Genomic DNA, 13,897 nt, shown 5'->3' with positions numbered 1-13,897 from the left:
GTATAGGCTAAACAGATATAATAGGAGCCTCTATCCTCAAACTTTCAGCATTTTGTTCTTTGAGACAGGGTTTCCCTATGTTGCCCAAACTGGAGTGCAGTAGCTATTCATGGGCATGATTAGAGCATACTGCAGTCTCGAACTCCTAAGCTCAAGCTATTCTCCCACCTCAGTTTACCAAGTAGCTGGAACCATAGACCCACACCACCACACCCAGCTAATCTTCCAGGATTTTTGATGATGACCTCTCCAATTTTCCTGGAGATGTAGCATTGTTGTGGTTTACTATCCTGGCTTCTACTTGGCCCTTCTAATGATCAGGGAAACAAAGTGGAAATTCTGACAATAGTCAAGTATGGGAACAAGAAAAATAAGCACAGGATAAGTCTAAAGACTTACTGAGCTGCCTGAGAGACAAGCTAGGGTTCAAATTCCAGTTATCACCTGACCTAAAAGCCAACTGCCACTAGCACAGTCACAGACTTAAGCCTCATAGTTCACTAATTCTTTTGTTTAATATGTATTTAACCCATCCACTGAATTTTTAATTTCAAGTTTTCTTTATAACTATAAATTCTATTTTGGACAATTCCTAAGTATCTGCCCAATTTTTACTTTATTTTAAATTTTAATAGAGACAGGATCTTACGTTGCCCAGGCTGGAGTGCAGTGGCTAGTCACAAGTGCTCATCACAGCAATTCTGGCCTCAAGTAATCCTCCTGTTTCAGCCTTCCAAAAGGCTAGGATTATAGGCACATGCCACAGCACACAGCTGCCCAATTTTTATACACCTTGCCATTTGACCATTTTTGTTACCCTTTTATTACATTATACATATTAAACAGTCATTTCAATTTCTATATCTGATAACCCTGGATCTGCCATCTTTGTAACAGAGTTTATACTACAATTTGTTTCTGCTAACTTCTGTTTATGATGTCATCTTTTTTGGCAGAATAGGTTTGTTTCTTGGCTCCATCTGTGAAGACAAGACTTCCACTTCCATCTCTCAATCAGAATCACGTTTCATGGTAAACTCTAACTGCAGACTTGTAAGCCTCCATAGTTGAGGAAGATGAGAGTTCTGGGGATGAGGGTTGAAAGAGTATCAGCATGCAACAGAGAAAGGCAAATGAGTTCAATGTTGCTGCTTATGGGGTTGGTGGCAAAAGACTAGAAGGTTACAACAGAATTCTGTTTTGGAGCAGGAGTTATGCAAGGGAACCCAGACCTATCTATCTTTTCTGGCTCTTCTAACTCCAAAATGTAACAGGAACCCTTATTCTCAGGAAGTGGACTTTAGTAGTGATGCCCTGTGAATGCTCTCCAAATAAATCTCAGTCACAATGCTGCAGGCATAAACACAGGGGGTCTTGAAGGCAATGCCCTCGGTCATAGAACTACCGCTGCATGCCAGGTTCTCCCTACAGCTGCCACCTATAACTTGCTCTTCAGGCAACTTAACACACTTAGAGTAGCAATCAGCCAACGAATTAGAAATATATAAAAGATTCAAGCTGACACAGGGAAAAAAATATCACTTAGTCAAAATTTATTTCAAGGCCTGAAAACATTCAGACTAATCAAAATGGTACTACTGTAACTTCTTATAAAAGTTTTTGAAAAATATAGCCACAATTAACCCCTCAAACACCACACGATCCGATTCTCAGAAGCAAAGGTTATTTAACAAGATGTAAAGGGACAATAACATATCAACGAACTTTCACACACCTAAAGAGAGCATTTAGTAGCAAGCTATTCAGACAAAACACAAACATTTTCACATTTCCCATGTTTGTTAACTTTGCTTCATAAAGCCACTGATAACCAATCAAGTACAGGATTTCTAACATTAAAAACCGTGTTTTTGACATTTATAAAGAAATAAAAAATAAAACACAATCCAACTGTATTTACGAGTCCCTCTTCTCCAACAGCTTTAGATGTTTTTCTGAATTTTTTTTTTTTTTTTTTTTGAGACGGAGTTTCGCTCGTTACCCAGGCTGGAGTGCAATGGCGCGATCTCGGCTCACCGCAACCTCCACCTCCTGGGTTCAGGCAATTCTCCTGCCTCAGCCTCCTGGGTAGCTGGGATTACAGGCACGCGCCACCATGCCCAGCTAATTTTTTGTGTTAGTAGAGACGGGGTTTCACCATGTTGACCAGGATGGTCTCGATCTCTTGACCTCGTGATCCACCCGCCTTGGCCTCCCAAAGTGCTGGGATTACAGGCTTGAGCCACCGCGCCCGGCCTTCTGAATACTTTTTACACAAAATAAAGTATTTTATTAAAATTGGTTCTAATTCATTTATGCAGATTAGGGGAAAATGATTCATAATCAATTAACTTTAAAATTACCCTCTATGTTTCTATCTCTATCCCCCTATCACCACCAAATCTGTTGCTACAGTGAAGAATGATGCAATGTATTGTTTGAGAGGGCCCAAAGGAATCTGTAATCTTAATTTCCCACATATTAGTTGGAGGAAAAATCCACAGTATGAAGACTATTTAACTAAACCTTTATGCTTTTCCCTCAAGCTACAAGTACTTTTTAGACTAGTATTAAATTATATTGCACATATACAGCTACACCAGTTTAGATTTGCCTTGGAACAAAATTAATTTCAAGACCTTAAATATTAAAAATAAATAATTTTCTAACTATTTCACAGTTTAATTGGCTCTTAAATAGTTTTGCTAGTGAGGGAAACGTGTGTTCTTTAAGAAATTGGTACATGTAAATGAGTATGGGCTCACTTAAATCTTGAGAAAACCTAAAGATTAAGAAGAACCAAAGAAAAATGTTGAAGAACAATATTTACCCTTAAAAAGAAGAAGCATTATCCAACAAAAAGGAGACATACAGATTTGAAAACACTTATTTTACTGTCTTCAACAACAACAACCAAAAGGCAGGGGAAGTCCAGAGGACTTAGAACCGAAGTAGCTCTACACAAAAACGAAGATGGTACAATGATGTGACTTCAAAGAAAATGACTACAACAAAATTTCACAAACATCTACATGTTTGTAATGTATTAATGCACAAAATAGCAAAAATACAAAGTCTGGGTTTCTTTCCTGTAGGTTTATGATAAATTATCAATTTTCTATATAAAGCATTTCCTTTTTTTTTTTTTTTTTTTAATAGATGGGGTCTCGCTATGTTGCCCAGACTGGTCTTGAACTCAAGCAATCCTCCCACCTCGGCTCCCAAAGTGCTGGAATTATAGGCGCAACCAACTGCACTTGGCCTTAATACATTTATTTTTATAAGCTTTCTTTGTTTAGAAGTATACACTATACAAGTACATACATGCTGGTATTTTACCATGAAAATTTCATATTTCATCCAAACTAGTGACTTGCCTTTTTACCCATACTTAAATACAAGTAATATCTTTCTAGTGGTACGTTTTAATCAATATGTATTTTTTAAATTTTAAAACATAACCAAGATGAGAATGGAGAGTAATAAACACAGAAACAACAGAAAACAGTGAATGAATAAATACAATTTTTCATCAGTGGCCATTTATTGTTTTGCTTCTGGAAACCTGGAAGAAACTGTCTTCTTTGATTTTCAAATGTTCTGGTAAATCTAGTCGTTTCTTAGCTTCCTCAATATCACCTTGAATTGCTGAAATAAGTGACTCTGCAGAAAGAATATACCAGATAAAAATGATGAAAAACTGTTAACATATTTTTTACTACTCCTGTTTAGCCTCTCCTAAAAACTCACAGGCTGGTAGTATCTCTGGCACAGGGTACATACCCAGTAAATATTTGTTCCATCACTCCTTCCAAGCCTAAGTCAATGGTACACAAAAGACATGTCCCTGGGCCGGGTGTGGTGTCTCACATCTGTAATCCCAGCACTTTGGGCAGATCGCCTGCGGTCAGGAGTTTGAGACCAGCCTGACCAACACGGTGAAACCTCATCTCTACTAAAAATAGAAAAATTAGCTGGGCGTGGTGGCAGGTACCTGTAATCCCAGCTACTCAGGAGGCTGAGACAGGAGAATCCCTTGAACCTGGGAGGTGGAGGTTGCAGTGGGCCGAGATTGCGCCACTGCACTCCAGCCTGGGCTAGAAAGATCAAAATTCCGTCTCAAAAAAACAGATATGTGCCTAATCTTATAATTTGAAAGAAAGGCATAGGCAAAAATACCAAATGGAGGAAACTGCAAATATCAAATGGAGGAAACAAGCATTCACTATTCTTTTTGGTTGGTATTTATACTTGTAAAAGAAACTTTACAACAGAGTTAAAAGTATCACACTACACTAATAGATACCTGATAACATTTGTTTCAAATGTTCTCTGATTTACTATATCTCAAACATCATCACACATTTTGAAAGACTTCATTTACTTCTTACTGCTGGAGAGAAGCAGCCAGCCTGCTAGTTTGGAAGCTAGGCTCCCTTACTTACTATACGACTTTGAAAATGTTAATCTCTCTGTGCCATTTCCTCATGTGAGAAACAGGCAAAATAATCCCTCACAGGTAAAAGAAGATAAATTCAAGTAAAGCACTTAAAACGGTGCCTGGCATATATTAAATGCTCAAATGTTATCTGTCCTGCCATCATTTATTACTGGTAGTAGCGGTAGAGGTACCTGCAGTAGCAGTAGTAATATTTAAGAAGATTAAAATAAGAACTTACCTAAAGAATCAAAGTTCTTTTCTGGTCTGAGGTAGCCAACAATGGCCACATTGAGGATTTCCCCATAGAAGTCCTCTTTGAAGGTATGCATGATATGTGTTTCCTATAATCAGGAAATGTTAAAAAGAGTGCTATCAGATTACAGAGTACCTGAAATCTGAAATATATCTTCATGTTTATGGTGGGTTAATTTAAATGAAACAATCAAGACTTCTTAAATTTTTAATGATTTAGGTTAAAATCTAGGTGCAGTTTTCCCTAAATTTTCCCAGTGCTCCTGTTTGTGCCCCAGTCTTATAAACCTAACTGAGTGAGGTGGCAGCGTCTGGCATGATTTGCCAGACTTAAAAAAAACAAAAACAAAACCTAACATGTATCCAAGGAAGTAAGCATCTTATCAAGGTGAGAAAACAGGACACCAAAGAGGGAATGAGAAAAGTATTAAAAGATGTTACTACTAAACAATTAGTTGTAAGGTCAGTCAGGTCTGCACATCTCTGACACACAACAAGTATGGAAACTTCAGAGTTTGGCAGAGCTGAGACCTGATGGGGCAGGAGAGCCATGCAGCTTCCTGATCAGGGAGCAAAGTGGCAAAAGGGCATAGGGCATGTTAAAGCAAAATGCTGCATGAGGTAGAAAGTGCCTTAGAATCTAGTTCAGCTAAATCATCTCGGCAGTATTGTGGTTAAGAACACTGATTTAGAGTCAAAAGTCTGGGTTCCCATACTTGGTTAACTGTATAACTAGCTTTTGGGGGGCTTAGTTTTCTCATCTGTAATGGGCAGGGGGCAGTTTGAGTTAGAAGATACATAAAGTGCCCCATGGCTTTGGGGCTATGAACCAATACATTTGATGTGTATTCTTTCTTTTCAGTAAATATTTGAATAATAAAAAAGAAACTAAGATATTTAAGACCAGCTGGGAGCAGAAGCTGACGCCTGTAATCCCAGCACTTTTGGGAGGCCGAGGAGGGCGGATCATTTGAGGTCAAGAGTTCAAAATCAGCCTGGCCGACATGGTAAAACCCCATCACTACTAAAAACACAAAAATTATCGGGGCATGGTGGCGCATGCCTATTGTCCCAGCTACTCAGGAGGCTGAAGCAGGAGAATTGATCAAACCCAGGAGGTGGAGGTTGCAGTGAGCAAAAATCACGCCATTGCACTCCAGCACTCTAGCCTGGGCAACAGAGCAAGACTCTGTCTCAAAAAAAAAAGAAAAAAAAAAGATAAGCAAACCATGACACTGACAATTACAAGACATTATTGAGAGAAATGGCAAACTTCCCAAACTAATCTACGAAGTCAATGCTGCCCCAACAAAAATCCTAGTGTTTTTTAAAATAGGAGAACCTGACAAGTGATTCCAAAATGTATATGGAAAAGCCAAAATTATCCAAGAAAATCTTAAGAACAAAACTAGAGGGCTTATACAACTAGATATCAAGACCTATGATAAGCAGACCAAGTATGTATGAGTGTATTTTTGGATTCACACACATGTAAGGTCACTTGATTTATGTCCCAGGTAATACTGCAACACTGTTGTGAAAGGATGGTATTTTCAATGAATAAGCAGGTCAATCCTACATCCATAAGGAAAAAAGTATTAATTTTAATCTCTACCAGATACCATACTAAAAAAATCAATTTAAAGATATGTCAGTTAATTAAGCTTTTAGAAAAAAACCACAAACAAGTATCTCATGACTTTGGAGTATGCAAAGATTTCTTAAACAGATTATATAAAGCACTAGCTATTAAAGAAAAATCTTGAACTGGATTATATTAAAAATTAAGAACCTCTAGGCTGGGTGCAGAGCTCATGCCTGTGATCCTGGCACTTTGGGAGGCTGAGGAAGGAGGATTGCTTGAGCTCAAAAGTTTGAGACCAGTTTGGGTAACATGCTGAAACCTCATCACTATAAAAAAAAATTAAAAATAGCCAGGCATGGTGGCACATGCCTGTGGTCCTAGCTATTCGGGAGGCTGTGATGGGAGGATCACTTCAGCCCAGGAATTTGAGGCTGCAGTGAGCTGAGATTGCATCATTGTACTGCAGCCTGGGTGACAGAGCAAGACCCTATCTGGAGAAAAAAAAAACAACCTCCATTCAACACACCATTGACTTTAAGAAAAAAAAAAAAAGCAACGTGATGAAAGAAATTTGTAATACAGTACACACTTCCAACAAAGAAAGTGGAAATTTGTAATACAGTACACACTTCCAACAAAGAAAGTGGATCTAGTTGTGTCATGAAGAACTTATTTATGGTCAGTAAGACAACACTTTTTTTTTAAGGGCAAAGGACTTGCACAAGCAGTTTACAGATGTCCGTTACTGGCAAAGGCAAGCAAAAGTTCAATTTTCCACTGGTAAGATATGCCTAGATTTCAAATTCAATTTTTCCTAACACTCAAAAGGCATTTGTTAACTGGCTCTATTATAACATTTTTGTTATCTGAGTAGCTAAAGAAAAATTAGTCATGGGATATTGTCCTTTCCCCTTCTTTTCCTTCCTCATTCAACAGAAAGCATTTTGTGATCTTTCCGTTGTTTTCTTTGTCTCCAAACAATAATTTTCAAATCGTTAATACTCAAAAATAACTGAAATACTAAGCAAAATGCTAAGCAGTTCTGGGTCGTTACTATTGCTTATACCAGCATTTAACTCCATAGTTTTCCAACAGTTACACACTTCACTTCTATTAACTCCATGCAGAACAAAATTTAGATTAACTGTATTTTGCTTTTGCCACACATATGAGCTGACAAAAGGTTCAGCCAAATCTAACAGATAAAACAATGAAGTTGTGTGGGTCCTGTAAAAAGAGTAGGGCAGAAAAGTATACCATACCCTCAGGTGGTTTAAAAAGGAAAGAGAAAAGCACCAATAAGGGACTATATCAATAAGCACCATCCAGGTAGTAACCTGTTTTATCTTAAGAGGATGACCAACTAATTGATGTATGAAGTAAATGGTAAATGAAGTGCACTAATTGTGGCAAGCTCAATTTTATGAAACATGCTTTTAAATCATTTTTATCTTCGGTAAAGTGAGTCTTTCTGGTTTTTAACTCTATTTTCTACATAATTTTAAAAACAAATGCATAAAAAAATTATTAATCTTTGTTATTGGGTACCACAATATATAAGGATATAATCTGAGCTGGATGCAGGCAGTGGCATGCACCTGTAGTCCCAGCTCTCTGGAGGTTGAAGGAGGAGGATTACTTGAGCCTATGTGTTTGAAACTACAGTGTGCTACAACCTGGCCTGTGAATAGCCACTGCACTCCAGTCTGGGCAACATAGTGAGACCTTAACTTTTAAAAAAGAAAAAAAAAAGGATGCAATTTGTGAGTTCTGTATGCCATTGAAATTAACTTGGTATAAACTCGAATTAAACTTCTAGAATTTCAGGATGTTAAATATAAACCCCATGGTAACCACAAAGACAGTATCTATAGAAATACATAGAAAGCAATGAGAAAGGAAATTAAAATATGCCACTACAAAAAAAATAAAAAAACTACTACAAAGGGCAGTAACGGAAGAAGTGAGGGACATAAAAGTTGTAAGGCATATAAAAAACAAATAGTAAAACAGAAGTCCCTCCTTATCAGTAATTACTTTAAATGTAAATGAATTAAACTCTCCAATTAAAAGGCAGAGATTGCCCAAAATTCCAGTATTTGAACCACGTTGTGATTACCACTGATAAGCTATTTCTTTACCTAATGCTATAATACATTACTCTAAGTCATCATACCATTTTCAGTTACAGAGCCAAATATAATGCTTACCATGGATTTCTTCGTATTCTTGTAGTATGGGTTCCAGCCTATGCTCACCACCATCTTATGGACATCTCCACTTCCAACACTGGCCCAACCATAATAAATGCCAGTGGATATATCAGCTGGAAGGTTATCTACCACTTGCTCAGGAAAATTAGCTAAACAACAGAAGTAAATATTTTGAGTATTATAAATTTTGTATTAAATGTCTGTAGCCAGGTGCAGTGGCTCATGCCTGTAATTCTAGCACTTTGGGAGGCCAAGGCAGGAGGCTCATGTTAAGCTCAGGGGTTTGAGACCAGCCCGGGTAACATAGTGAGATCCTGTCTGTACTAAAAAATCAAAAAATTAGCTGGGCATTGTGGCCTGCACCTACAGTCTTAGCTACCAGAGAGGCTGAGGCAGGAGGGTCACTTGAGCCCAGCAGATGGAGGCTGCAGTAAGTTATGATCGCATCCCACCATTGTACTCCAGTCCGGGTAACAGAACCAGACTCTGTCTCAAAATAATAATAATAACAAAAACCAAACATTGGTAAAAATCACATGCAAAGCTAATAATGTAAATCATTACATTCACAAGACTCCTACAACTTTGTCTATAATTATCAATCCCATCCTTCCATTTTCCAGCTCAGATTTCCCTCTCCTATCCACATGATTAGGTTATGAATAAAGTACCAGGTAAGTATATAAAGCTCTCCCAAAAAAAGCCATATTCTTGGAGTAGGAGGAAAAAAACAAGGACCAGAATAGATGGATTTTTTTCAAATCTGTTCTTTCCTAACTAGGTACTGAATCACTTGAAAAGTTTTTCTTTTTTTGAGACGGTCACCCAGGCCGGAGTGTTGTGGCATGATCTCGCCTCACTGCAGCCTCCATCTCCCGGTTCAAGAGATTCTTCTGCTTCAGTCTCCTGAGTAGCTGGGAATACAGGCACGCGCCCGGCTAATTTTTGTATTTTTAGTAGAGACGCAGTTTTACCATGTTGGCCAGGCTGATCTCAAACTCCTGACCTCAGATGATCCACCCTCCTTGGCCTCCCAAAGTGATGGGATTACAGGCGTGAACCACCACGCCCGGCCAGTTTCTTATTATTGAAATACACCAGCCTAGGCCCCAAGCTCAAGGATGACTTAATAAGTCAAAACGCAGCCCTGGCATGTATTTCTAAGGATGAATTCCAGTCAGGTCTCAATTACTGAAATTAATGTAGACGGACTAAGGTTAGCTGACTCTCATACAACTATGTCATCATTTGGACACTATAAAATTGCAAATTAAAAACAAAACCACCTTAGATCCAGCTTGCGAGTTCATCCGATCTGGCCCACGTTACGTCTCTAATGGGCAAGACCAGCGCCATGCTTGGCCAACTGTACCTTGGCTGGCCAGGGAGGCGTGAACGGGGGATCCAGCGATTCATCTCCGGCTTCCCGCCCTCACCACCCCTCAACCCCGGTCCCGCGGAGCTCGGAGCCAGGGGCAGGGACCAGCTCCCTCAACCTGAACAACGGTCCTCAGTCGCAGAAGAGGAACTCGGGGAGGAAGAAGGGTGTCCCCTCTGCCGCGGCCCGGAGGTCTCACGACTCGGCCCCGAGTCTCCGGCTGCCGTCTTTCCCCGCTCCCCACGTGACTCGGCCCGGGGACCTCTTGTCGACCCGCTCTCACCTGTGGGGATGCCCAGCTGCTTGGAGCCGCGGCCGAAGCCATGCACCACTTGGCCGCGGCAGAAGTAAGGCAGATGCCTCATAATGCAGTCCGCTAGGGGCATGGGCTGCGGCCCGGTCCGCGCGTCCTGTGGAGCCGCCGTCAACGCTGTGCCTGGATCCCGGACCAGCCGCGGGGCAGGACTGTGAGCTCTGCCTGCCGCGGGGCGCACCAGGGGCCGGGCGACGCCAACGACACGCCGCGGCGGATCCCTGACGCCGCCGACCCAACAAAAGCCGCCCAGTAACTCCGGAGTCGCGTCTCTGCGAGGTAGCAGGGGCGACAACTGAAAGCGTCTCTGCGAGGTAGCAGGGGCGACAACTGAAAGCGTCTCTGCGAGGTAGCAGGGGCGACAACTGAAGTAAATGCCGGTTTGGGCGGGGTGTAGGGAGGGGGCGGCCCGACGCCCAAAGCCCGCCTCCGCGCCAACTGAAGTAAATGCCGGTGTGGCTGGGGTGTAGGGAGGAGGCGGCCCGACGCCCAAAGCCCGCCTCCGCGCCGCCGGCGTGCTCTCGCTTCCACAGCCGAACTCCCGCGCCCATTAGGCTTCCGTAGCCCCGCCCCCTCACCGTAGCCTCGCCTCGCTGGGGCCACGCCCTACTCCCGCCGCGGCCCCGGGGCTGAAAGTCTCGATCCCGGCCTACGCTTCAGCCCCAGGCGATAGGAACTAACGTGGGAACCCCATTTTCAATCTGAGAGCCGTGAAAGCACCATTCTCGAACAATTGTGTGTTTTCTTCCCCTTCCTTCTGTTCATAACAATACGGACGCCAAAGCGAGACGCTCTTTAGCTCCTTGGCAACCGCTGTGTTGAACGTCAGGCATCGCTCGTTCCGTTCGCTCTTTAAACATTTATTAAAGCTCCAAAATGCAGCTCAAAGATCGCCTCTTCACAGAGGCTTTTCCTGGCCGCCCTACCGGAAGCGGTCGTCCTCCTCCCGCACCACTGACCAGGTTCTGGAGTTATTAATATATTCGAATGTAAGCTCCAGGGGAGCAGTCCCTGTCTGTGATGCTGTTAACCCCATTGACTAGTGGAAGGTTACGGAGATGGGCAGTGACTGTCCCCTCCACGCTGTCTCCTAGACTACTTCACGAGCCCGGTGACAGGCTGTCCCTTTACTGCAATGCAAATCGAGGCCTTCCGCCCCTCGCCCCTCGGAGCTGTGAACACGCACGCGCCCTGGGAAGTAGCTCAGGGATCACTCACAGGATATGCAGGGTGCAAGGTTATACGACGCTGCATCCTCTTACCTCTCTAGGACAAAGACGTTTTTTATTTATTTTTAAAAATTTTAATCAATGGAATCCAAAGAAAGAAGTTTAATTGTTCTTTTCTTTTTTGGTCTATACAATTGTATAAAATTCTGTCCAGACCGTGTGGTCTTCTTTCTACCTTCCATGTCAGTAACTCTGATAATGTTTACCTGATACTAAATTTATGTTCTAGGCCAGGCGCGGTGGCTCTTTCCCAGTAGTTTGAGAGGCCGACCCGGGAGGATTGATTGAGCCCAGGAGGTCGAGGCTGCAGTGAGCTGTGATCCCGCCACTGTACTCCAGCCTGGGCGACACAGTGAGACATCACCCCTTAAAAGAAATAGAGAAGAGGAAGGAAAGGAGGGAAGGGGAAGGGATTGAAAGGCAGGGGAAGGGAAAGTGAAAGGAAAGGGAAGGGAAGGGAGAAGGACCTAAAGAAGCAGTTATGGTCAGTTACTTATCTATACAGAATTAAACAAAGAATAGTGACAATAACGGTAATAGTAATACCGGTAGTAAGAGTAGTAATAGCAAGTTATGAAAAGCAATTAAATTATCTGGAGAGGCTTAAGAGTTATTTTAACAAGGTCTTCACAGTATTCTCTCACTCTTGACTCCCATCCTTGATAAGATTACGCTGCATTCCTTCTTATATAGGGAGGATGTCGCTCACATGGTAATTTCATCTGCTTTTAAGAAACAGAAAAGAGGTCAGAATGATTTTCTTGTATCTACTGTTTTTCAAGTGCTTTTAATTCAAAATAGTCAATATGCCAGAATGGCATATTTTTAACTTCATCATCAGTGATAAACCAAATAAGAAAAGCCTGGAGGTGAGAACTTGATAAATCATCCCTGGGTCTTACTACACTAAGCCCTAGTTTCCAAGAAGGTATGAGAATTAAATGAGATAAAATAATTAAATGAGTCATAGGAGATAAATGGAGGGGTGGTTTTAAGAATTAATAGAATGCTAAGTACTTTTCACACTGTCTCATGTAATCCTCTCATCAGCTTTGGAGGAAAGCATTAACCTAAACTTATAAAAATGGACAGGGCATAGTGGCTCACACCTGTAATCCCAGCACTTTTGGAGACTGAGGCAAGAGGATCCCTTGAGCCAAGGAGTTCAAGACCAGCCTAGGTCAAATAGGGAGACTTCTGTCTCTTCAAAAAAATTAAAATTAAAAAAGAGAGAGAGAGAAGAAGAAGAAAAAAGAAATGAAAAGTAAAGAAGGGGAGAAAGTAAGAAAGAAAAATTTAAAAATCAGCCAGGGCCGGGCACAGTGGCTCACACCTGTAATCCCAACACTGGGAGGCCGAAGCTGGTGGATCACTTGAGCTCAGGAGTTGGAGACCAGCCTGGGCAACATGGTGAAACCCTATCTCTATAAAAAATACAAAAAGTAGCCAGGAGTGGTGGCACTTGCCTGTGGTCCTAAATACTCAGGAGGCTGAGGCATAAGAGTCACTTGAACCTGGGAGGCAGCAGTTGCAGTGAGCTAAAGATCACACCACTGCACTCCAGCCTGGGTGACAGAGCAAGACTCTCAGCCAAGTGTTGGTGGCTCGTGCTTATAGCCCCAGTTACTTGGGAAACTGGGGCATGAGGATCACCTGAGCCCCAGAATTTGAGGCAGCAGTGAGCTGTGATTAAACCACTGCACTCCAGACTGATGGCAAAGTGAGACACGGTCACTAAAACATAAATAGGCCAGACGCAGTGGCTCTCGCCTGTAATCCCAGCACTTTGGGAGGCCGAGGCTGGCAGATCACCTGAGGCCAGGAGTTCCAGACCAGCCTAGCCAACGTGGTGAAACCCTGTCTCTATAAGAAAAATACAAAAATTAGCTGAGCATGGTGGTAAAAGCCTGTAATCCCAGCTACTTGGGAGGTTGAGGCAGAAGAGTCGCTTGAACTCAGGAGGCAGAGGTTGCAGTGAGCCGAGATTGCTCCATTGCACTCTAGCCTGAGCAACAGAGTAAGACTCCATCTCAATAAATAAATAAATAAACAAAGAAATAAATGTATGAAAAAGGAGAGATTTGTAGAATGTTTAAGATGGAGCAGTCAGGCTCCAATCTTTTAAACTACCATTTACATGTCAAATCATATGTGTAATTACTGTGTAATCAGCATAGGATATAGAAGAAAGAATTCTTTTTTTTTTTCCTTTGAGACAGTCTCACTCTGTCACCCAGACTAGAGTGGGGTGGCGCAATCTCAGCTCACTGAAACCTCCACCTCCTGGGCTCCAGCAATTCTCCTGTCTCAGCCTCTCAAGTACCTGGGTTTACAGGCGCCCACCCCCATGCCTGGCTAATTTTTTGTATTTTTATTAGGGATGGGATTTCACTATGTTGGCCAGACTGTTCTGTAACTCCTGGCCTCAAGTGATCTGCCCTCCTCGTCCTCCCAAGAAGGAAGAATTCCGATCATTTTCCTCCGCT

At 42.0% G+C, this 13,897-nt stretch overlaps 1 protein-coding gene across 1 annotated transcript; it reads right to left on the bottom strand.

The window, feature by feature from the left end:
- Positions 1–1,536: 1,536 nt before the first annotated feature.
- Positions 1,537–10,298, bottom strand: RFK (riboflavin kinase). The gene is made up of 4 exons (XM_012474559.3): positions 10,153–10,298; positions 8,489–8,640; positions 4,680–4,782; positions 1,537–3,663 (listed from the first exon to the last, which is right to left on the bottom strand). Exons 1-4 carry the CDS (start codon positions 10,253–10,255, stop codon positions 3,533–3,535), a joined length of 489 nt encoding a protein of 162 aa, XP_012329982.1. The 5' UTR covers positions 10,256–10,298; the 3' UTR covers positions 1,537–3,532.
- Between the last annotated feature and the right edge of the window lie 3,599 nt (positions 10,299–13,897).

Source organism: Aotus nancymaae, unplaced genomic scaffold (assembly GCF_030222135.1).
Source record: "Aotus nancymaae isolate 86718 unplaced genomic scaffold, 86718_ANA_hifiasm-v0.15.2.pri h1tg000041l, whole genome shotgun sequence".
Lineage (NCBI taxonomy): Eukaryota > Metazoa > Chordata > Mammalia > Primates > Aotidae > Aotus > Aotus nancymaae.
This window is presented reverse-complemented; position numbering and strand designations above follow the sequence as displayed.

Bases quoted from the DNA above. Each gene is read 5' to 3' on its own strand.
- RFK (XM_012474559.3), bottom strand. From the start codon at position 10,255: ATGCCCCTAGCGGACTGCATTATGAGGCATCTGCCTTACTTCTGCCGC. The intron at 4,783-8,488 runs GTAAGCATTATA...TCCTGATTATAG, and splicing joins AGAATACGAAGAAATCCATG to GAAACACATATCATGCATAC. The intron at 3,664-4,679 runs GTAAGTTCTTAT...TTCTTTCTGCAG, and splicing joins AAAGAACTTTGATTCTTTAG to AGTCACTTATTTCAGCAATT.